This window comes from Gigantopelta aegis, chromosome 13 (assembly GCF_016097555.1).
Source record: "Gigantopelta aegis isolate Gae_Host chromosome 13, Gae_host_genome, whole genome shotgun sequence".
Taxonomy (NCBI): Eukaryota; Metazoa; Mollusca; class Gastropoda; order Neomphalida; family Peltospiridae; genus Gigantopelta; species Gigantopelta aegis.
In genome coordinates this window covers 25865957-25890434 of record NC_054711.1, presented here as the reverse complement: position 1 = coordinate 25890434, position 24478 = coordinate 25865957, and the positions used below count along the sequence as shown (strand labels likewise).

Here is a 24478-nt window from a genome sequence, read left to right as displayed (position 1 = left end):
TTCCACCACCACTACTGAGGTGTACGGTATACCGGTATACCTGACTGCTTCCACCACCACTACTGAGGTGTGCGGTATACCGGTATACCTGGCTGCTTCCACCGCCACTACTGAGATGTGCGGTATACCGGTATACCTGACTGCTTCCACCGCCACTACTGAGGTGTGCGTTATACCGGTATACCTGACTGCTTCCACCACCACTACTGAGGCGTGCGGTATACCGGTATGCCTGACTGCTTCCACCACCACTACTGAGATGTGCGGTATACCGGTATGCCTGGCTGCTTCCACCACCACTACTGAGGTGTGCGGTATACCGGTACACCTGACTGCTTCCACCGCCACTACTGAGGCGTGCGGTATTAGGGTACACCTGACTGCTTCCACCGCCACTACTGAGGCGTGCGGTATACCAGTACACCTGACTGCTTCCACCACCACTACTGAGGCATGCGGTATACCGGTACACCTGACTGCATCCACCACCACTACTGAGACGTGCGGTATACCGGTATACCGCAATACAGGGCTAGCTCTGGGTGAGCAAAATAATTCGCCAAATTATCTTTAAATATGCAAAACCCACTGTTATTGTTCAACAAAATACCAATTATTACATGAAATGTTTTCGCCAAATCAAAATAAAATTCACGAATTGTTCCTGAAATTCACAATTGGCGAATTTGGCGAGTGGCAGAGCTAGCCCATCAGTATGATGAATTTTAATTTCAGCCATCATGGCGGCATCTGTCTGAAGCTGACCAGCGATCCATGATAGCTTACAGACACTCTGACATCAAGTGGGATCACAGCTTTCCTCACTTGGCCAACCACAGTAATAGACAGTAGGTATCCATAGTAATAGACAGTAGGTATTATGGTCACATCTTCCAAACACTGCATATTAACAGGAATCTTGGCGAATCACAGTAATAGACAGTAGGTATTAAGATCACATCTTCCAAACACTGCATATTAACAGGAATCTTGGCCAACCACAGTAATAGACAGTAGGTATTAAGATCACATCTTCCAAACACTGCATATTAACAGGAATCTTGGCCAACCACAGTAATAGACAGTAGGTATTAAGATCACATCTTCCAAACACTGCATATTAACAGGAATCTTGGCCAACTACAGTAATAGACAGTAGGTATTAAAGTCACATCTTCCAAACACTGCATATCAACAGGAATCTTGGCCAACCACAGTAATAGACAGTAGGTATAAAAGTGACATCTTCCAAACACTGCATATTAACAGGAATCTTGGCCAACCACAGTAATAGACAGTAGGTATTAAGATCACATCTTCCAAACACTGCATATTAACAGGAATCTTGGCCAACCACAGTAATAGACAGTAGGTATTAAAGTCACATCTTCCAAACACTGCATATCAACAGGAATCTTGGCCAACCACAGTAATAGACAGTAGGTATTAAAGTCACATCTTCCAAACACTGCATATTAACAGGAATCTTGGCCAACCACAGTAATAGACAGTAGGTATAAAAGTGACATCTTCCAAACACTGCATATTAACAGGAATCATGGCCAACTACAGTAATAGACGTTAAGTATTAAGATCACATCTTCCAAACACTGCATATTAACAGGAATCTTGGCCAACCACAGTAATAGACAGTAGGTATTAAAGTCACATCTTCCAAACACTGCATATCAACAGGAATCTTGGCCAACCACAGTAATAGACAGTAGGTATTAAAGTCACATCTTCCAAACACTGCATATTAACAGGAATCTTGGCCAACCACAGTAATAGACAGTAGGTATAAAAGTGACATCTTCCAAACACTGCATATTAACAGGAATCTTGGCCAACTACAGTAATAGACGTTAAGTATTAAGATCACATCTTCCAAACACTGCATATTAACAGGAATCTTGGCCAACTACAGTAATAGACAGTAGGTATAAAAGTCACATCTTCCAAACACTGCATATTAACAGGAATCTTGGCCAACCACAGTAATAGACAGTAGGTATAAAAGTCACATCTTCCAAACACTGCATATTAACAGGAATCTTGGCCAACCACAGTAATAGACAGTAGGTATTAAGATCACATCTTCCAAACACTGCACATTAACAGGAATCTTGGCCAACCACAGTAATAGACAGTAGGTATTAAAGTGACATCTTCCAAACACTGTACATTAACAGTAATATTGGCGAACCACAGTAATAGACAGTAGGTATTAAGGTCACATCTTCCAAACACTGCACATTAACAGGAATCTTGGCCAACCACAGTAATAGACGGTAGGTATTAAGGTCACATCTTCCAAACACTGCATATTAACAGGAATCTTGGCCAACTACAGTAATAGACGTTAGGTATTAAGGTCACATCTTCCAAACACTGCATATTAAGAGGAACATAATATAATATTGTTTTCTTCAAAAGGTGAGATTAAGTATTAAAAGTCGCAGGACCCTAGTTTCAACCAGTGAAAATGGACCCTAAGTTATTGTAACAAACCTGTAACACGATTGGTTAAAGTTCAGAGTTAAAGGGACATTCCTGAGTTTGCTGCAATGTTTAAGATGTTATCGACTAACAGAGACTTTTTAACGATTGTAATTACTTATCAGATATATTTTTCTGCATAACATATTAGTGGCTGTATATCAAACATGTTTCTAATATTTGTATTTGGTTAAATTTAATTTTATTTCATGAAATATTATTTTTTTGTACGTACAAAATTATTTGAAGACAAAATCCAGTTTGGGCTTCTTACAAATATTAAGACGACCAGAATCACATTGAATATACAAACACTGATATTCTAAACAAGAACATATATTTAATATGTAAGTTTACTCGTAGAAATAGTTTATTAGTCGGAAACATCTTACAATGCAGCAAATTCAGGAATGTCCCTTTAATGTTGTGGAAATAGTGAAATATCCTTAAAAATAGACCAACGCTAGTCTCCATAGCAGATATTTTTCAGGTGCATGTGCATTTTTAAATATAAGAAAAATGCATTTCGTGGTTTTAGAAACACTTCGAATGTATGGAAATGGATATCTAGACAATAAAAGTAATGTCTCAATTCAGTTGTCAAAAATGGCACTACATGTACTTGTGAAAAATATGCAGTCAGGACATCTAGAATTTTTATAAAATTCAAACTAGCCCAACTTCACTTTAAGTTTATACATTTTTACCAAATAATAGTAATAATCAGATATATCACCTAAAGAGGAAATAGAGCTTAAAAACACTAACATTGGGGGTGGGGGCAGGATAGTCATATTTACAAAATAAGACTGCAACATTTGACCAAAAGAATTCACTAGCTGTTGGGCATTGCAATAGTAGTTATTTACTAGCTCAACATTGAATATCACTAGCCATGGGAGTGGCGCTACCATAATCTAGAAGCCCTGTGCAGTAGTGTTTACAAACTAGGGTCTGTCATTTTTAAGGATTGTCTGTTTCTTTTACGTTCATCAGGGTATGAATCCATTCACACACAAATTTGTAGATGATTTGTTATGGTTCATATCAAGATGAATTTAAAAGAAATACGTGTAACAGACAATCCTTATAATTAAATTTGATACATACTTACAAATAATAACACACACAAATTATATTTTATTTTGAATTATTTTTTTGGTTCTTAAACAATAACTCTCAATGTGCCAAAATACCAATATAAAGTAACATTATCAGGTATGACGTTCCCTGACACTTGAATGGGTCACCAATGGGATGATGTATAACGTAAATTTTATTTTCATCTGATAGCGGCAGTGTCAGCTTTTGCTTGTACATTTATAACTCTAACATTAAGTTTTTGTGTTACGTCCATTTCTCACAAAATGTAAGTTCTAGATCAATGAAGTTTGGTTTATTAAGTTGAATCTATGAATGTTCATCACAATGCATGTTTAAATAAATTAAAATTAATTTTAAAATTTTAAATAAAAGCCCTTCAAACACACACCGATAGCTTGCTATTCATTCACAGCATGTTTCTAATTTGTGCTGATACCTATGTCTAAAATAGTAACATACTGAATAAAAAAGATCATAGCTGTAACTGATCAAAGTTTATATGGTGGTGGTGAGAACAATGTACCATTCTCTGAAACATTTTTTAAATATTATTCTTGAATTATTTTTGCCCTTCATTGGACATGTTTTCTTCATTCCTTAGTACATCACGTCTAGTATATCTAAAACCATGATATGTACTCTCCTGTCTGTGAGAAAGTACATCAAAAGATCCCTTGCTGCTGTTTGGTAGGATTAGCCATTCACACCTCCCCGCCATGGAATCGTGGGCTGGCGAAGTCAGAACCCGAGTCCATGGTGGGCGTACCTGAACCTTAAGGATGTGGGCACGTTAATACAGTTCCCTTCCCTTAGCCATTCACATCCATGTAGTTTAGACTGCTGCAGGGTTTGTAATACCGGTCTATTTTTTTTAGACCTATAGCAGTTGACATAGAAATTTATATTTCAATTCCATATATTAATAATTAAATTTCCTTTACATTCATTACAATATAACGCCATCCCATTGGTCCAGCCATAGCAACAGACAAGTTTGTTGATTTCTTGATGAATGTACAAATAATGTTGTCATCAAGGAACGTCATATCTGATGACATCACTTAGTGAGCATTATTGTTTAAGACGTTTTAGTGTCATTATAGCAAGTATGTTTCAAATTTAATTATAAATACAGATTGTCATCCGAAAACTTGTGGATGATTATTTTGGTTCATACCCCGATGAACGTAAAAGAAATAACAGACAATCCTTAAATGCACTAAAATATATCTCAGAGGTCCTAATTTTCCACAAACTGCCTTGCCCCTCATCCCGTATTGTCCTTTTTCTTTTCAACATCACCTGTCCTCATAACTAGTGCATATTCCCTACGATTAGTAGACTGGTTCGAACATCCCATAAACATAAATCAAAGTAATAAAACAGATGGCTCAGATTACGACAGAGCAAAATAAAGAACGTCCGAACCGCTAGAAGAAGGAAGTTATAGTCACGTGGCCGGAACAGGAAGGGGTACACAGTGGAAGAATCTAAGCCATCCCATTGGCTGTTGGGATGTTCGAACCAGTCTACTAATCGTAAGGAATATGCACTAGTTATGAGGACAGGTGATGTATCTATAAAAGAGAAAACACCTCAAGTTTTCTCCAATTTGTAGCAGGACATACTGGGTTGGATTTACAAAGCCGGTTTATGTTACCTGTAATTGTGAGTTCCGTTTGTTGTGATGTGTGCCATTTCATTTGGACCTCTGTTTTGTTTAACAGGAAGCTGTGCCAGTCGATTCACCTTGACCCTGAGCTAGATGGAGGACAGGTGGAGAGTGATGAAGATTCAAGTACAAATCACGGTAACCTATACACCTCATTTATTTATCAAGGTATCAATGTCTATAGAACATGGCTGTCCTTGGATGACATCGCCCCACACCAATTTGATCCATTATTATGCTCAAAAGGCTGCAGATGCCACATTTTAACATATCAAATTAAAAATGTTCTTGTGTGAGCATGCCGCCATACCCCACCCCTTAACAGGTTCTGGCCCTTTGGGGCCTCAAATTTCAAATTTTCAGACCATCACACTGAAAGTGCCCCCCCCCCCCCCCCCCCCCACACACACATTTATATATACTCATCAGACCCTGTTTATAACACACACTCCCTCAAAAATCATCAGCAGAGATGATCAAAGGCCAAAACATCAAGTACATATATGAGCTGGTGAACAACAGTACTTTTAAATGTATTATTGTAGATTTTTAGTTGCCTCCCCTTAAAATCATTTGATCACTATGAATGTTGTTGTTGTTACAGTTCACAGAGCTAGCTCTAGCAGTCGCCAAATTCACCAATTGCGAACTGGCAAATTTTATTTTGAGTTGGCAAAATAATTTTACTACATTTTATTATAAAATAACTGGTTTTCTGCCATTTTTTAAGTTTAATAAATAATTTGGCGAAACTTTGTGTTCAAGCAGAGCTAGCCCTGAGTCATCAAAGATCAAAATGTCAAACTTGGCTGATGGACAAAAATACTTAAATAGAGTAAGATAAGATTATTGAAATTTCCTCCCCTTTGCTGTCATATCGATCACCGTAAATTTTTATTGTCATTACAGATGATAGATCAAAACATTTAGTGTGCCAGATGGACAAAAACACATGTAAACTTATTGTCATAGACAGTATTGAAGTTACCTCCCCTTATAGTCATGTTGATTACTATAAATTTTATTGTCGTTATAGATCATCAAAGATCAAAACTGGCATCGTGGTTAAGCCATCGGACTACAGGCTGGTAGGTACAGGGTTCGCAACCCGGTACCAGCTCCAACCCAAAGCGAGTTCTTATGGGCTCAATGGGTAGGTGTAAGGCCACTACACCCTCTTCTTTCTCACTAACCACTAACCAACTAACAACTAACCCACTGTCCTGAACAGACAGCCAGATAGCTGAAGTGTGTGCCCAGGACAGTGTGCTTGAACCTTAATTGGATATAGGCACGGAAATAAGTTAAAAGAAAAAGAAAGATCAAAATGTCAAACGTGGCGGATTAACAAAAATACTTGTAAACTTATTGTCATAGAAGATTTTGAAATTACCTCAACTTTGCTGTCATATCGATCACCATAAATATTTTTTTGTTGTTACAGATCATCAAAGATCAAAATGTACTGTATGGCTGATGAAGACAAAATAATTTCATTTCAACTTATTTTCGTGCTTATATCCAATTAAGGTTTAAGCACGCTGTCCTGGGCACACACATTAGCTGTCTGTCCAGGACAGTGGGTTAGTTGTTAGTAGTTCGTGAGAGAAAAAGGTGTAGTGAACCCATTGAGTTGTTAAAACTCGCTCTGGATGGTAGCCAGTATCGGGCTGCAAACCCTGTACCTACCAGCCTTATGTCCGATGGCTTCAGCACGACACCACTGTCACATCGACCTCCCCTTCACTGTCGAGGCCATGATTATTGCAATTACCTCCCCATAGCTGTCACATCGATCACCAATCACCATACATTTTATTGTCATTAGAAGATTATTACAATTACCTACCCCTTCACTGTCACATCGATCACCATAAATTTTATTGTCATTACATGATTATTGCAATTACCTGCAATTACCTCCCCCTTCACTGTCACATCGATCACCATACATTTTATTGTCATTACATGATTATTGCAATTACCTCCCCATAGCTGTCACATCGATCACCATACATTTTATTGTCATTACATGATTATTGCAATTACCTCCCCTTCACTGTCACATCGATCACCATACATTTTATTGTCATTACATGATTATTGCAATTACCTCCCCTTCACTGTCACATCGATCACCATACATTTTATTGTCATTACATGATTATTGCAATTACCTCCCCTTCACTGTCACTTCGATCACCATACATTTTATTGTCATTACATGATTATTGCAATTACCTCCCCATAGCTGTCACATCGATCACCATACATTTTATTGTCATTACATGATTATTGCAATTACCTCCCCATAGCTGTCACATCGATCACCATACATTTTATTGTCACATCGATCACATACATTTTATTGTCATTACATTTATTGCAATTACCTCCCCATTATTGTCACATCGATCACCATACATTTTATTGTCATTCCATGATTATTGCAATTACCTCCCCATTGCATGATTATTGCAATTACCTCCCCATAGCTGTCACATCGATCACCATACATTTTATTGTCATTCCATGATTATTGCAATTACCTCCCCTTCACTGTCACATCGATCAGCATACATTTTATTGTCATTACATGATTATTGCAGTTACCTCCCTTTTGCTGTCATATTGATCACGATAAATTTTATTGTCGTTACAGATCATCAAAGATCGAAACGTCAAACGTGGCGGATGACGAAAAATACTTGTAAACTTATTGTCGTAGCAGATTATCGCTTTCACGAGACAATAGGTGGAGGCTTTCCTCATCGCACAGCTAATTATCTTGTAAGTGTTTTTTAATAGCATTGATTTCGTCTCATAAAAATATATCTACAGCTGTGTTCACACTCACACAAGTTAAACTGCTTTAACTGTAATAGTTTAGCTCAAACAGTTTTGGTTGGAAATGACGTGCGTTCACACGTGTAACAAGTATACCTGTATACGGCAGAAGTGTAGTTATCCGCACTTGTGTAAGACGTCATGTCTGTTAGGCCGTTGATAACTCGCTTACAGCTTATTGTGATTGTGACATTACTGTCACTTCCGCCAGTTTAACGGGACATTCCTGAGTTTGCTGTAATTTTTAACATGTTATCAACTGACAGAGACTTTTTAACAATTGTAATGACATATCAAACATATTTTTATGCATAAAATATTAGTGGCTGTATATTAAACGTGTTTCTGATCGTTCTACTATTTGCACTAGGTTAAATTTCATTTTATTTCCTAATATTTTATTTTTTTCGTACGTACGAAATTATTTGAAGACAAAATCCAATTTGGGCTTCTTACAAATATTAAGACGACCAGAATCCCACTGAATATACAGACACTGATATTCTAAATAAGAAAATATATTTAATATGTAAGTTTAATCATACAAATATTTTATTAGTCGGAAACATCTTACAATGCAGCAAACTCAGGAATGTCCCTTTAACTAAAAATGTTTGTGTTCACTCTTACATTTAAACTGTTTTAGATATATCAATTTAAATAAACCACATACTGAAGTGTTTTAGCTATACCAATTTAACTAAACCACATACTGAAATATTTTTGTTACATGTATACATGTATACCAATTCATCTAAACCACACACTGAAATATTTTTGTTATACCAGTTCAACTAAACCACACACTGAAGTGTTTTAACTATACCAGTTCAGCTAAACCACACACTGAAGTGGTTTAGCTCTACCAGTTCAGCTAAACCACACACTGAAGTGTTTTAGCTCTACCAATTCAACTAAACCACACACTGGATTGGTTTAGCTCTACCGGTTCAACTAAACCACACACTGGATTGGTTTAGCTCTACCGGTTCAACTAAACCACACACTGGATTGGTTTAGCTCTACCGGTTCAACTAAACCACACACTGAAGTGGTTTAGCTCTACCGGTTCAACTAAACCACACACTGAAGTGTTTTAGCTCTACCGGTTCAACTAAACCACACACTGAAGTCTTTTAGCTCTACCGGTTCAACTAAACCACACACTGAAGTGTTTTAGCTATACCGGTTTAGCTAAACCACATACTGAAGTTTTAGCTGTTCCAGTATAGTGAAAAAAAAAGTCTTCACATTTACATTTTAAACTGGTTTAGTTACATGTATACCAGTTTAGTTTAAGTTGAAGTGTGAATGCAGCTTATATCATCGTGTAAATATAGTATTAATTTCCTCTCTTAAATATATATGTTCATCATCTTGCAAATACAGCGAAACGTCTCAAGGCCAGACCCTCTGTAAACTGGAATTCCCTCCAAACCGGATGTTTTACAGAGTCCCTTTTTTAAAAACCAGGACGGAACTTAACCTCTGTAAACAGGATCCTTCTTAAAAATGCACATTTGTCTTGGTCCCAAGGGTGTCCGGTTTAGAGGGGTTTCACTGTATATAGTGTTATAATGATATCTTAATGGTACACTGTCTTATCTTTGTATAGTGTTAATTCTATCGCCAAAACTTGAGATCCATTTTGTGAAGTGAGAAGCCATCTAAAAATTCAAAAGTAGAACACAAGTATTAATACAAATTCTGCAAAATTAAAATACCTAAGATAGGAAGCAAAGACTGTTCGTCAGAAAGCATTCCATGTCTTTTGAGTGGCATTTGCATCTTACTCCAGTATCTGAGGGTGGTAAAGTGCTTGCTTGATGCAAGGTCAGTCTCAGATTGATTCCCGTTGGTAGATCCATTGAAATATTGCTCGTTCCATCCAGTGCACCATGACTGGTATATCAAAGGCTGTGGTCTGTGCTATCCTGTCTGTGGAACGGTGGATTTAAAAGACCCCTTGCTACTAATGAAAAATGTAGTGAGTTTCCTCTCTAAGACTATATGTCAAAATTTCAAAGGCTATGGTATGTTCTGTCCTGTTTGTGAGAAAGTGCATAGGAAAGACCCTTTATTGCTATTGAATTAAATGTATTGTTACTAATATGGGCTCAAATATATGGGGTAAAAAAAATTCGATCTCTGCACAGTATGCAGATTGCTTCAACAGCCACTCATTGATAGGCTTACAAATCAGAGAGAGAGAGGGTAGGAGGGAGAGGCACAGAGAGGGAGAGACACATATACAGAGAAAGAGGGAGGGAGAGGCACAGAGAGAGAGATAGTGATCGATGCAGGATATTCAATATATTCCAATATATTTAGGATTTGCCTTTTCGGTTACCATTTTATATATTCTTGTCTTGGGGGGGGGGGGGGGGAGTCAGAAATAATGAAAACATGTATAATGTATAAGTTGGAGCTGGTACTGGAATTCAACAGTGAGCACTTCTGTATCTGTCTGGTCAGTATGTGTTTTGGTGGTAAGCAAATATTCCTTTTCTTTGATTCAGATCAGCTTGATGAACAAGATTGACAACATATACCGTGACACGCTCTGGAGCAACAAGACAGGCCTCAAGGGATTTGGTTTCCAAATACAAGATGTAAGTACACTGATGATGTCTATCACAATAGAAATAGCTGTGATGTATTTAACAACAGAAGTAGCAATGATATCATATTGGTAGAAATGGCTGTGATGTTTTTAGCAATAGAAATGTCTGTGATGTGATATAAATAAAAGTGGCTGTAATATTACTAATAGAAATGCCTGTGATGTTTTTTTTTACAATAGAAGTAGCTGTGATGTCATATTGAAAGAAACGGTTGTGATGTCAAATCAAAATAATCTACTGTTATGTCATTACTAATAGAAATGGTTGTGATATCTTTAACGGTAGAAATAACTATGATATCATTACTAATAAAAATTGCTGTGATGTCTTTAACAATAGAAATAACTGTCATGTCATATTAATAGAAATGGCTATAATCTCCTTAATAGAAATAGCTGTGATGTCTGACAATAGAAATAGCTGTGATGTCTGACAATAGAAATAGCTGTGATGTCTAACATTAGAAATAGCTGTGCTGTCTGACAATAGAAATAGCTGTGATGTTATATCAACAGAAATAGATGTGATGTCTTTTAAGAACAGAAATAGCTGTGATTTCCTATCAATAAAAATAGCTGTAATGCTATTACTAATAGAAATGAATGTGATGTTAAAAATAGAAATAGCTGTGATGTGACGATGTCATATTGATAGAAGTGGATGTGACGTCACTGTCACTTCCGCCTAATACTAGTTTAACTAAAACAGTTTGCATTTACATTTAGCAGTGCTCTCATAATGATTTATCTAAGTTTTTTTCTCTCTTTTATCAACAGTTACGGATACATGAAGCTGAAACGATCGGAAAGCTTCATTATAATAATCCTAAAGACTGGGCCACTCGAGACTTGCTACAGGTAGGCAGGCCTTGACCTTAACGTTTTTCATTGGTGGCCCTGTTATAAAATATGGTAGCCCTCGGTAAAAATTGGTAGCCCTATAATAAATTTTAAAAATAAGACCAAAAAACATTTAAAAATTAAAATCATTTATTTATACTTAAATATACTTTTATCATGAGCACTATACTGGAAAATACATATTTATGAAAACTAAATTTTTAACACATTATATTAATGAATTTTATATATACAAGCTTTACAAATGGGCTCATATTTATAAACAATACTTTTAGCTCACGTTAAAACAATTTTAGTTTGTATCAGATCGTTTGGGAAATTACAAAGAAAATGCCGACCCAAGCCAGGTCGCATATCATTCACACTGCAGTTTCACTAATTATTAACCAATCAAGGAGAACCGTTGGTGTCAATCAAGTTCATTTTCAAGAAACTCCATCTGTCCACAAATACTACAATATATTACAAATACCCTAAGCCTCGTCTTTCATGAATGAATTATTTGATGTACATTACTTTGATGTAAGAAACGGACATGCTTTAAGTGAAAGAAAGAAAGAAATGTTTTATTTAATGACGCACTCAACACATTTTATTTACGGTTATATGGCATCAGACATATGGTTAAGGACCACACAGATTTTGAGAGGAAAGTCGCTGTCGTCACTACATGGGCTACTCTTTCAGATTAGCAGCAAGGGATCTTTTATTTGTGCTTCCCACAGGCAGGATAGCATAAATCATGCCTTTGTTGAACCAGTTATGAATCACTGGTCGGTGCAAGTGGTTTACACCTACCCATTGAGCCTTGCAGAGCACTCATTCAGGGTTTGGAGTCTGTATCTGGATTAAAAATCCCATGCCTCGACTGGGATCCGAACCCATTACCTACCAGCCTGTAGACCGATGACCTAACCACGACGCCACCGAGGCCGGTTGCTTGAAGTGAATCAAGGGTTAATCTTGACACCGGCTGAGGCTAATTCGGTTCTTGTGTATTTTTTTTTTTTGCGAATACTGTTGTGTTGAATACATTTGGCTTTTGTTTTCTTTATTGGTAATAGGCCTACGCGTTTACAAAACTGAATTACTTCTAATTATTTGTAATCAGCCAATGTGTTGAAGAATTCTTACCACTGACAAATATACCGTATTGTTCCTATTTGTAGCGCCCGGGCGCGATGCAAAACACAAAGGGGGCGCGCTAATTAGAGTACTAGAACACGTTTCGTAATATGTGTGAATAATCCTCGTATCAAACTGTCAGTGCGTCTGGCTCGCTGAGACATCAAAAGCTTTGCCGCCGAGTCACTCTGGCCGGTAGTTTGTAACTGACACGTTTCGATTGTCACTGTGTACACAAATTACTGTCATTTGACTCCAGTTTTAAGTTTAGTTAAAGTTAAATTGTTGACATTTGACTCCAGTTTGCAGTTTGCAGTTTAGTTAAAGTTATCATTTACCCGTTTTTTAAACGGTGTTACGGTGTCGGTGTAAATACCTACCGGTATGTTTGTACTTCCGGTTTTGAACAGCGTTAACGGAGTGTCGTGTGTTCATTCTGCGTGGAGATAACAGCGACATACATTTGATAGACGACATGTGTGACATACTGTTCGCCCATACTAGTGTCGTAGTGCTTCACCTGTTTTGATTTTATTTGTTTACCGATTATAATCATTGCAAGTCGACAGTCAGGTAAGCCAGTTTTACTATTTTACGGGTACCTTTTCATGATATATTTCTCGTGATCATAGGGGGCGCTTATATTAGAGGGGGCGCTACAAATAGGAACAATACGGTACTCTTTTATTTCTACAATCATATTGCGCAATCACCACCTGGGGCTTAGACCATAAAAACAACAGTTTCAGTGACTTGTGCCAGGAGAACAAACACATGAAAGGTGGAATTCCAGACATGGATGAATGAAGCGTCTTGAAAACTGTGTAGTCGCTGGACAGGCAGAAAAAAAACCCTGGTACCATTAAGGTCGAGCCCTGCCGGTAGGCTTCAGTATATTACAATAACCTACACAGACTGGGCCATGCCAACTTGCTATAGGTAGGCTTCAGTATACATGTATTACCATAACCTACACAGACTGGGCCATTGCTGATTTACTACAGGTAGGCTTCAGTATATTACAATAACCTACACAGACTGGGCCATTGCCGATTTACTATAGGTAGGTTTCAGTATATTACAATAACCTACACAGATTGGGCCATGCCGATTTACTACAGGTAGGCTTCAGTATACGTGTATTACAATAACCTACACAGACTGGGCCATGCCAACTTACTACAGGTAGGCTTCAGTCTTTTTCACAATAACCTACACAGACTGGGCCATGCCGACTTACTATAGGTATAGGTAGCACTATACCAATTAATTTCCGGCTGGGTTGAAGTTCGAGGTGCATCGAACTTTTGATAGAGAAGTTAACACCACAAGTCCTGTGATTGGTTATAAATGTGAGTGTGTTGGTTGTAAAAAAAATTAGTTTCATCTGGGCTAAAAATGTATACAATTTTAATTCATCTAGTACCACTGTGTCAAGTAGCCTTGTGCTTGGAACATGTATGGGGTACATGTAAAAAAAAGTACAAAAATTTTGTGCGAAACTAGGGGTGTTGTAAAAACATCTGGTTATACCGAAAATGAGCCATGAAAGGTACCATTTTCTGCAGTTAATACTTTGAGGTAGGGGTTGTAGTACTGATATTTATGGGTCATAGTTTGGTTGATATATTGCATATAGTGTTTTTAAACACAAACGTTAACATGGTCGCCTATGGGATTTGAATTGGTATAGTCCAACCTATAGGTAGGCTTTGGTATATCACAATAACCCTACACAGACTGGGCCATTGCCGATTTACTGCAGGTAGGCTTCAGTATATTACAATAACCTACACAGACTGGGCCATGCCGACTTACTACAGGTAGGCTTCAGTATATTACAATAACGTACACAGACTGGGCCATGCCGATATACTGCAGGTAGCCTTCAGTATATTACAAAACCTACACAGACTGGGCCATGCCAACTTACCACAGGTAGGCTTCAGTATATCACTACTCTAATAAGGAACCGGACAAAAAAATACCGTTCCGAGTACACAATTGCAATGCACCCGGGGGAAGCTGAACAAAAGAATATCGGCCTCCCCCACCCAAACCCCCAATACTTGCTGCTGGTAATAAATTGGTACTTGGTGATGCCTCGACCAGAAGCAGTCAGGCCCTTTATAAGGGCCTTATGGGCAACCTAGGGAGACACCACAGCATCGTAAAGGTCTAAAATTAATGAGCTACTCTCGATTCACTAATATCAAAACCTATATTAGCTTGGCCATTTACCTTTCGACCGACCGTTCAAAATTGCGCCAAATTCCCTCAATCAAAATTGCCCACCCTTTTCTCTTTGGCATTTAACTGCTCCATTCAAATTTCATAGCACCATCACCACCCCCACCCGCCTGCTACCGATTTGATCGGGCTGCTGGTGCTCCCTTGCACCTGCCAGTGCAGGTGGTCCCTCTTCTCCCCTCCCCCCACCTTTCTTGTCATGGACGGAGGAGCCGGCCAAGGCCGGCTCTTGTGCCCACGACAGGCGTGCGCTACAACAGCTTGTTCTGAATGTGCACGTAAAACCCTATGACATGACATGACAGTATATCACAATAACCCTACACAGACTGATAGAGTTGGTAGCAACAGGGTCAACTTTGTCAAGTTTTCACATAAAGGTCAATTTCTCAAATATAGATACTAGACAATAGAATCATTTCACCTTTGTATGTTCATCACCAGTGCACCACGACTGGTATATAAAGGGCCATGGTATGTGCTGTCTTGTCTGTCAGATGGTGCATATAAAAGATCCCTAGCTGCTAATGGAAAAATGTAGCAGGTTTCCTCTGTATGTCAAAATTACCAAATGTTTTCACCCAGTAGCCGATTATTAATCAATCAGTGTGCTCTAGTGGTGTCAGGAAACAAAAATAAACTTTTTTTTCCTTCGCTAAGACTACATGTATATATGTTAGAATTGCCAAATGTTTGAATTCCAATAACTAAATCAATGTGTTGTAGTGGCGTCATTAAACAAATCAAACTTTCTGTACATTTGTGAGTGACGCCAAATCAGTTTATTATAAATGAGACATTTAATTGTTTTTTTGTTGTTGTTTTTTTAAGGTGTTCAGCCAGGATATGTATTTCTCGACTTTTTGTCTCGCTCATCTCTTTACGTACCAGGCGTTTGAAGGTGGAATTCTGGGATTGGCTTACATCGCGTCACCGCGACTGGGAACCATTGGTGGCATCTGTTCATCCAGTATGTACAAGAAATGTTTTATTTAACGACACACTCAACACATTTTATTTACGGTTATATGGCGTCAGACATATGGTTAAGGACCACACAGATTTTGAGAGGAAACCAGCTGTCACCACTACATGGGCTACTCTTTCCGATTAGCAGCAAGGGATCTTTTATTTGCGCTTCCCACAGGCAGGATAGCACAAGCCAAGGCCTTTGTTGAACCAGTTATGGATCACTGGTCGGTGCAAGTGGTTTACACCTACCCATTGAGCCTTGCGGAGCACACACTCCGGGTTTGGAGTCGGTATCTGGATTAAAAATCCCATGCCTCGACTGGGATCCGAACCCAGTACCTACCAGCCTGTAGACCGATGGCCTAACCACGACGCCACCGAGGCCGGTCCATTATGTACAAGAGAATTAGTTTTACCATGAATTTCAATGTGGGATTTTTTAAGAAGAACAGTCCTGATGTTTTAAAGCTGCATACTTACATTGTGATTACTATACGAGCTTGTGTTGTACTGATTTTACAAAACGAGTGTCAAGATTTTTATATTGCCCGAGCGAGAGCGAGGGTAATACATGAATCCTAACACGAGTTTCGTAAAATAAGTACGACTCGAGTGTAATAATTTCTTTATTATCCATATTATTTTTGTTGTTTTCTTTATGAATAACCAGACCCAACTCAAAATGTTTCAGCCACAGCTAGGAGACGACAAAATGATGTCATATTTCAAATGCACAGTCTGAGCTAGGACTGGAGAAGCAACGTCATGTTATGACGTCGCTTCCCGAAATTATGTCATTACACTTGTTGTTACATGTGTGCTTCGTGTAATTATTATTACATGCCCATTAAATCTTACTATATAAATACAGCTCTGAATACAAGAATTGAATACAACTTTCCGTATTCAACTCAACTGCCGGAACTATACCGTATTCAACGCTACTATTTATAGCACATGGTTACCGGGAATGCCCTTCGCGATATGTAAACAAAGTTTGTGCTTGGTTTGTTTAAAATGTTATTTTGTGGAAAATTTGAACTGAAAACGGTGACAAATATTTACAATTTAATGAGCGCGATACCAAAACTTGAGACGGGAACACTACTAACCAACAAGCTTTTAATCCACGATAGTTAAGGTCGACGACAGTCACTTTTTGGACCCTTGTTTTGGCTTCGTTACATCGTACACAATTCTTATTCTTTTTCAATAAATAAAACATCTCCAACCGTAATTTTGTGATATGATATATTTGACAAAAGGTACGTTTTATTTCTTTCATCTTTCAAAACTTCAAAGTAATATTTTGTCCAGAATTATGAAAAAAATTAAAAGTACGACCTATAAACAGTGTTGTCTGCTTCTTATAGGAATTTGACAGGGGTCAAGGTTAGTAGACTAGTTTTTATTTTAATGTGGCGCAGGATTGTAATAATACAACTAATTTTGAATTTAAATGACGTCAGTATTCCATTGACGTCACTTTGCATCTCCTTACAATAACCATAAACTGGGTACATGACGTTTCCTTTTTGGAAAAATTCCAATGTAAAATTGCTATTGATTTTTTTTTTTTTAATATTACTAATGCACCTGGATGTGTTTGAACAAAATTTTGTGATTAAAAAATTGCACCTTTTAGGAAATATGGATTTCTAGTGAAATTACGGTAAGATATGCTATATTTATTGTGTACGAATCCAAAACAAGGATGCGAAAAGTGACTGTCGTCGACTTTAACAACAATGCCGTCGCATGCACTGCACCGTCTCCTCACATAGAAAACTTGAATGAACTGTCAACCGGATTATTCAGTGGAGCAATGCTTTATGGAGGCACATTTAATATAAACTTAAACTTTTCAGCAATGAATAATTCCATGAACATCAATAAAAGAAAACACACCCATGACGACTCAGACACTGAGTGAACAATTCTTGACATTTTTCTTCGTTGATAAAACTGGCACGCTGACGGTTTTCTGACGTATTACGAGCAAATTAAATATTATATTGTTCATGAATTTTAACTATTACATTGTCTTTAAAAGGCATTTCAAACAATATCATTAAAATTATAGGTAACTTTTCACTCGTTCTTTCTTATTTCTGTTTATTGTTTAAATAGAACTATATTCCTATGTGTAATAATTGGTGGTTCTTCGGTCCGCTTAGTAACACAGCTGACCTAGTTGTGTAAATTTAGAAATCCCCATCATTAGCTAGCAGTGTTATAATTTCTGAATTATTATTTGGAAAAATGTTTCCAATTTAGGGTACCGTATGTAATAAATACAAAACAACATATATGTGGTTTTCTGATTTCTGTATTCCACGAGTGTATTTCCTGCAGGAAACCCCGATGCCGCAGGAAACCACATATATGTAGTTTTGTCTATTTATTCACTCAGTTATGTTGAACCATATGGATAATAAATGTATCAATAGATTCTGTTAGTACAGTAGACCAGTAAACAGTAATGTTAATTAGACATACATGTAGGTAGCTAGGTATTCCAATGAAAACCTTTTAAGGAACAATAAAAAAACTACTGTCCTGCCATCTCCACTCACACCCATCCATAGATTTGGTTTTATCAATATATTTTGAAACGGTATGATAGCTCCAGATTAACGTTATTAAATATTTATAATCAAACATTTATTTATTATCTCCCTTTAGAGTCTGCGATAATGTTTATTAACTTTGTTAAACAGTTTTCACAATTTTCTTTTACTTTGTAGCTGTTGCTTTGTTTTAGCATGCTTTAAAAAAAGAAATCACAAGTTCCCTGTTCAGCCCCATTTTTGAACAGGCCCATCCTTGAAAAAAAGTCATGAATTTCATTACTTTTATTCTGTATACAGAAAAAAAAAAAATCCATTAATAATTTTATTCAGCATACCAAAAAATCTGGATCCGTTAATAATAATTTACTTTTGTTAGCATACAAGAAAAACCGGATCTGTTAATAGTATTTAATTTTCTTCAGCATACAAGAAAAACCGGATCCGAGAATAATATTTAATTTTCTTCAGCATACAAGAAAAACCGGATCCGTGAATAATATTTTATTTTCTTAGCATACAAGAAAAACAGGATCGGTTAATAATATTTAAATTTCTTCAGCATACAAGAAAAACCGGATCCGCCACACACTGAATACGGGTTTCAGCAGCTCAATGAACTCTGGGGGGAACCGTCTGCTCACACTTGAGTCAACTCTTGTCGCAGCTCATGGTGAGTACATTACAGTAAAAATAACTGATGAAAATGTAATTATAGCTACAGGTAGCTATTACTATATATCCAGCAATCACTGTATACATTGGCAAGATATGATGACTAGATAAATCTCTATAAATATAGGTCACGCCCGACTCGACTGAGTATTTCAGAGTAGATTTTCAATAAACGTACTCTTTAAACCATTTGTTGAAGTACAGTAAATACAAATAACTTTTAGTTTTGCTATAGCAATACAAAGCTTGTATATTTATTTATGAATTAGAGTTTAGAAACGCTTTTTTAATGTGACAGAATGTAGCTAGCTTCTTACAAATAATGACGTCATATGGCAAAAGCCTTGCTAGGTTGACAATACTCTATTTGCGTACACAAAACTGGAATAAATAATGATTTTTTGAATATTCCTGTAGGATTGCAGGACAAAAGAAATAACTGGAACTGTCTTAAGATATCAGCTTTATCCTGCTCAGGTCGAATGGCGAATGTAGCTCGGCAGAGCCTCGCTGCATTCGCCATTCTAACCTTCGCAGGATAAAGCCGATATCTTAAGACAGTAACCAGTTATTCCCTATATATACATGTATGCTACAAATGTTGTTTAACATGGCCAGGATGATACTGATCGTTACAAGACACATATAATGCTCCATGAACTCTTCAAAATAGAATGCATTTACAGTCTTCTTTATTTTGATTGAATCGATAAGATCATGTGACTTGTTGTATTGTTAAATACATGTATAATTAATATGCCACTCCAATGCCTAAGAATGGTTCGATTTTATTTGTTTATCATAAATATTAACATTATACATTAACTTTTATGAAGCACACTTTGCCCAATTTCTCACAATATTTTTTCAAGCCTCCTCGCAATTAGTGTGTCATAATTTAACACTACAGTTTTTATTTTTATCGTTATTTTTAAAAGTTTGCCATAACCAGTTCTATTAGAACTGCATGTGCCTAGATTTTATAAAACAATATTATATATTAAAAATAATTACATTCAGATTTTATCACAAAGTTTTATGTTTAAATTTTTTTCATATTCCTGGATCCAAACAGAACTAGGTAAGTAATATTGAGAGAAGAAGAAATAATTTAAAGGGTTATGGCCCGACTTGACTTGAACTTTTTAACATGCCCCTATACCACTACGGTTTCAGGCATGTCCATCCCGGGCCCTGTCTCTGCATTGCCAGGGACTTAAAACCCGGATTATGGTATTTTGTTTCAACCTCAACATATTTTACTGTTAACCTCCATACACTAGCCCTTGACACTTACGGGTATGCATTCGCTTCTTGTTTTTGTTTTTTTTACTTTGAATTTCATGTTGTTTTGTCTTTGCTGTCCAACTCCACATCCCAGTCCTTGTCTTTCGAACCATAACAGATTCCTATATTAGTGGATCAAAAGAACTGAGGCAACATATTGTATTTGAGACCAAATGTATTTCACTAATAAAGTAGTTAAGCCTGTATAAAATACAGAGATGTAAAGTGGGACTGGCCTCGGTGGTGTCGTGGTTAAGCCATCAGACATAAAGCTGGTAGGTACTGGGTTCGCAGCCCGGTATCAGCTCCCACCCAGAGCGTGTTTAAATAACTCAATGGGTAGGTGTAAGACCACAACACCCTTTTCTCTCTCACTAACCACTATCAACTAACCGACTGTCCTGGACAAACAGCCCAGATAGCTGAGGTGTGTGCCCATGGCAAGGTGTTTGAACCTTAATTGGATATGAACATGAGTTGAAATGAATAAATGAATGTAAAAAAAAAAAAAGAGTAAAGTTTGTTTTATTTAACGATGCCACTAGAGCACATCGATTTTTTTATCTTATCATCGGCTATTGGACGTCAAACATATAGTCATTCTGACACTGTTTTTTAGAGGAAACCCGCTGTCGCCACATATGCTACTCTTTTACAACAGGCAGCAAGGGATCTTTTATTTGCACTTCCCACAGGCAGGATAGCACAAACCATGGCCTTTGTTGAACCAGTTATGGATCACTGGTCGGTGCAAGTGGTTTACACCTACCCATTGAGTCTTGCGGAGTACTCACTCAGGGTTTGGAGTCGGTATCTGGATTAAAAATCCCATGCCTCAGTTAGGATCCGAACCCAGTATCTACCAGCCTGTAGACTGATGGCCTAACCACGACGCCACCGAGGCCGGTCTGAATGTAATGAGGGACTGAATGTCAGTACTGCTGGATTAAGTGTTAGTAACACAGTTAACTTCGTGTTACTTTGATGGCATGACTGCAGTGGGTTTCCTCTCCAATAAGCTCTGTGGCCCTATACAGCTGTAGGATCGATTCCCTTCGGTGGACCGATTGGGCTATTTCTTGTTTCAGCCAGTGCTCCACGACTGGTGTAACAAAGGCCGTGGTATGTACTATCCTGTCAGTGGGATGGTGCATATAAAAGATCCCTTGCTGCTAATCCAAAAGAGTAGCCCATGAAGTGGCGACTGGGTTTCCTCTCTCAATATCAGTGTCATCCTTAACTGTAAATACAATGTGTTGAGTGCGTCGTTAAATAAAACATTTTCTTTCATATAGCTGTAATTTAAAATGTGTTGAGTGTGTTCAGTAAAACCTTTCTTTCTTTCCTGTTACTGTGGATAATGGTTTTAGTTGCAGTCAATATTTGCTGTAACTGTTACTATTTCTGTGTTCCCTTATGTCTTTCCATCAGTATATTTCGACCTGGTTAATATTGGGTTTTGTTCTTTTGATTTCCATCTCTATACCCCAATCCTTGTCCTCTGAATGATGACAGGTGCTTATATTAGTGGAAAAAATTGACTGTTGTACTGTGTTCATTAGCAGGCAGTGATTTTTCAGGGCTCTGAAAATAGCGGAAGCGATAGTTTCATTCGTGTGTCACTCGCATAAGTATGGTTTTGTTTGACTCATTTTTTGTTTGCGCATTGAATTTATGACATCATTTACATGGTCATGACGGGCTACCGCTGTCTATTTTACATGCTTGTAGTAATAAAGCTCTCAGCATTCAATAGATTTCAGGCGGGACATAGCCCAGTGGTACAGCGTTCGCTCGATGCGCGGTTGGTCTAGGATCGATCCCAGTCAGTGGGCCCATTGGGCTATTTCTCGCTCCAGCCAATGCACCATGACTGGTATATCAAAGGCTGTGGTATGTACTATCCTGTCTATGGGATGGTGCATATAAATGATCCCTTGCTGCTAATCGAAAAGAGTAGCCCATGAAGTGGCGACAGCAGGATTCCTCCCTCAATAGCTGTGGTCCTTAACCATATGTCCGACGCTGTATAACCATAAATAAAATGTGTTGAGTGTGTTGTTAAATAAAACATTTCCTGTTCCATTCAGTAGATTTAGCAACCTTATTTTATCTCCATTCGTCTGTCTGTCCGTCCGTCTGTCTGTCTGTCTCACATATAGTTTTTCAGATGTTGTTTTCACAGTGCCTTGACATATTGACCTGAAATGTTGTGGTTAGATTTATCATGTACTGTTACAGATGAATTTTGACTTTCATGGCGATTTACTCATTTTTCACAGAGTTATGGACCTTGAACTTAAAGAGATATGATAATTTGTTTTCCGGACTTCTTTCTTTCCCCAATGCCTTGAGATATTGAGCTGAAAATTTTTGTATAGCTTTATCACATGCTGTTACAGATCAGCATTGACTTTCATGGCGATTTACCATTTTTGACAGAGTTATGGCCCTTGATACGAAAACATTTTGTGCCCGGTAGGGTAAATGTATTGCTTTAGCAGTACTCTCAGAATGATTGTTTATATTTTGATGTTTGACCATGCTGAGGTTGGGTTTTGTTATAAACAGGTCACAACTGGGGCAGTGAACACGATGTTGATAATGGCGAGTGTGCCCCGTCTTCGTTCCACAACGGTAAATACCTCATGTATCCTTACGCTGTCAACGGATTTGAAGAAAATAATCTGGTAAGCTGTAAAACAGTATTGTCTTCGAGTTCATCCAATTTCCGAGATACCAATTGTTTTTAACAATTTTAGTTTTCATTTTTACTTACTTGGGAGCAGGACTTAGCCCAGTGGTAAAGGATCGATCCTCATCGGTGGTCCCATTAGCATTTCTCTCGTTCCAGCCAGTGCTCCACAACTGGTCTAACAAAGGCTATGGTACATGTATGTGCTATCCTATCTGTGGGATGGTGCATATAAAAGATCCCTTGCTGCTATTCTAAAAGAGTAGCCCATGAAGTGGCGACAGCAGATTTCCTCTCTCAATATCTGTGTGGTCATTAACCATACATCTGACGCGATATAACGGTAATTAAAATATGTTGAGTGCGTCATTAATTAAAACATTTCTTTCTTTCTTTTTTACTTACATATACCTGTGACATAAAATTAGTATTTTTTGCACAGCTCTTTACACTGTTTTAATTTAACTGTCGGTCGGAGTGACTGGTAAAAGCAGGCTTATTCTCTCTCTGTCTAGTCGAAGTGTTTTAATATGTTTACCATCTACATGTATACAGTCAGACCTCGTTACAACGACCAAGTTCGTATCACTTTGTCGTTATATCGATATTGCCGCTGTATCGAATTGTCATGAGTTATATCCTTTGCCAATATGACGTAACAAAAATACTAATTCATATTAACTGATGACTGAAAAGCATTTAAATCACTAATGCATTGCAATTATTATTAAAAACAACAAATACACATACATTTATTAAATGTTTTTAAAAAACATCATTAAATATATTAAACAAGGCACATTAACCATCAGTCTAATCATTCCTTGGTTAAAGACATCGACGATTGGTACCTGGGTTTTTTCACAAACTATCATACAAATAGAAAACTTGATTTTTCCTTTGAATCATTTGATTGGTTGACTAAAGGCTTATTTGCAAAAGCAAGACATGTCTACAGATTTAGCAGACATCGGTAGCTCGGACAGTATGTGACATTGTCGGCTCACTACGAGATCAAGGATTCTAAGTGGCTGGTGTGTGTACTGCCAATGTGCTTCGGTATCTGTGATTAGGTAATGCCGTTGTAAAGAGGTGTTTCCAAACGTCAGATGTACGTTTGTTCCTAATTTGCTCTGTCGGTGTCGGACGGTGTGAATTCCGGTGTAATGAACAGAATAACACTGATGTATGTTTGTGCTCGACAATTTGTGGTCGGATGGTGTAAATGTCATAGTAATAACGGTCATTGTAACTAGGTCTGACTGTATACAGATATATATACATACATACATACATAC

The 24478-nt window shown here is 37.6% G+C and overlaps 1 protein-coding gene across 2 annotated transcripts in view; it reads left to right on the top strand.

The window, feature by feature from the left end:
- Positions 1-24478, top strand: part of LOC121387517 (ADAM 17-like protease) — a 67035-nt gene that overhangs the window by 13691 nt on the left and 28866 nt on the right. For both annotated transcript variants that reach the window (XR_005959836.1, XM_041518661.1), the window contains exons 5-13: positions 736-848; positions 5331-5413; positions 7938-8065; positions 10642-10734; positions 11523-11603; positions 15813-15951; positions 19086-19196; positions 20274-20279; positions 23057-23175. Coding sequence is in view for 1 of the 2 variants with exons in the window: in XM_041518661.1 (XP_041374595.1) it covers positions 736-848; positions 5331-5413; positions 7938-8065; positions 10642-10734; positions 11523-11603; positions 15813-15951; positions 19086-19196; positions 20274-20279; positions 23057-23175 (873 nt within the window). In the remaining variant the exon portion in view is untranslated. The remainder of the gene's footprint in view (positions 1-735; positions 849-5330; positions 5414-7937; positions 8066-10641; positions 10735-11522; positions 11604-15812; positions 15952-19085; positions 19197-20273; positions 20280-23056; positions 23176-24478) is intronic.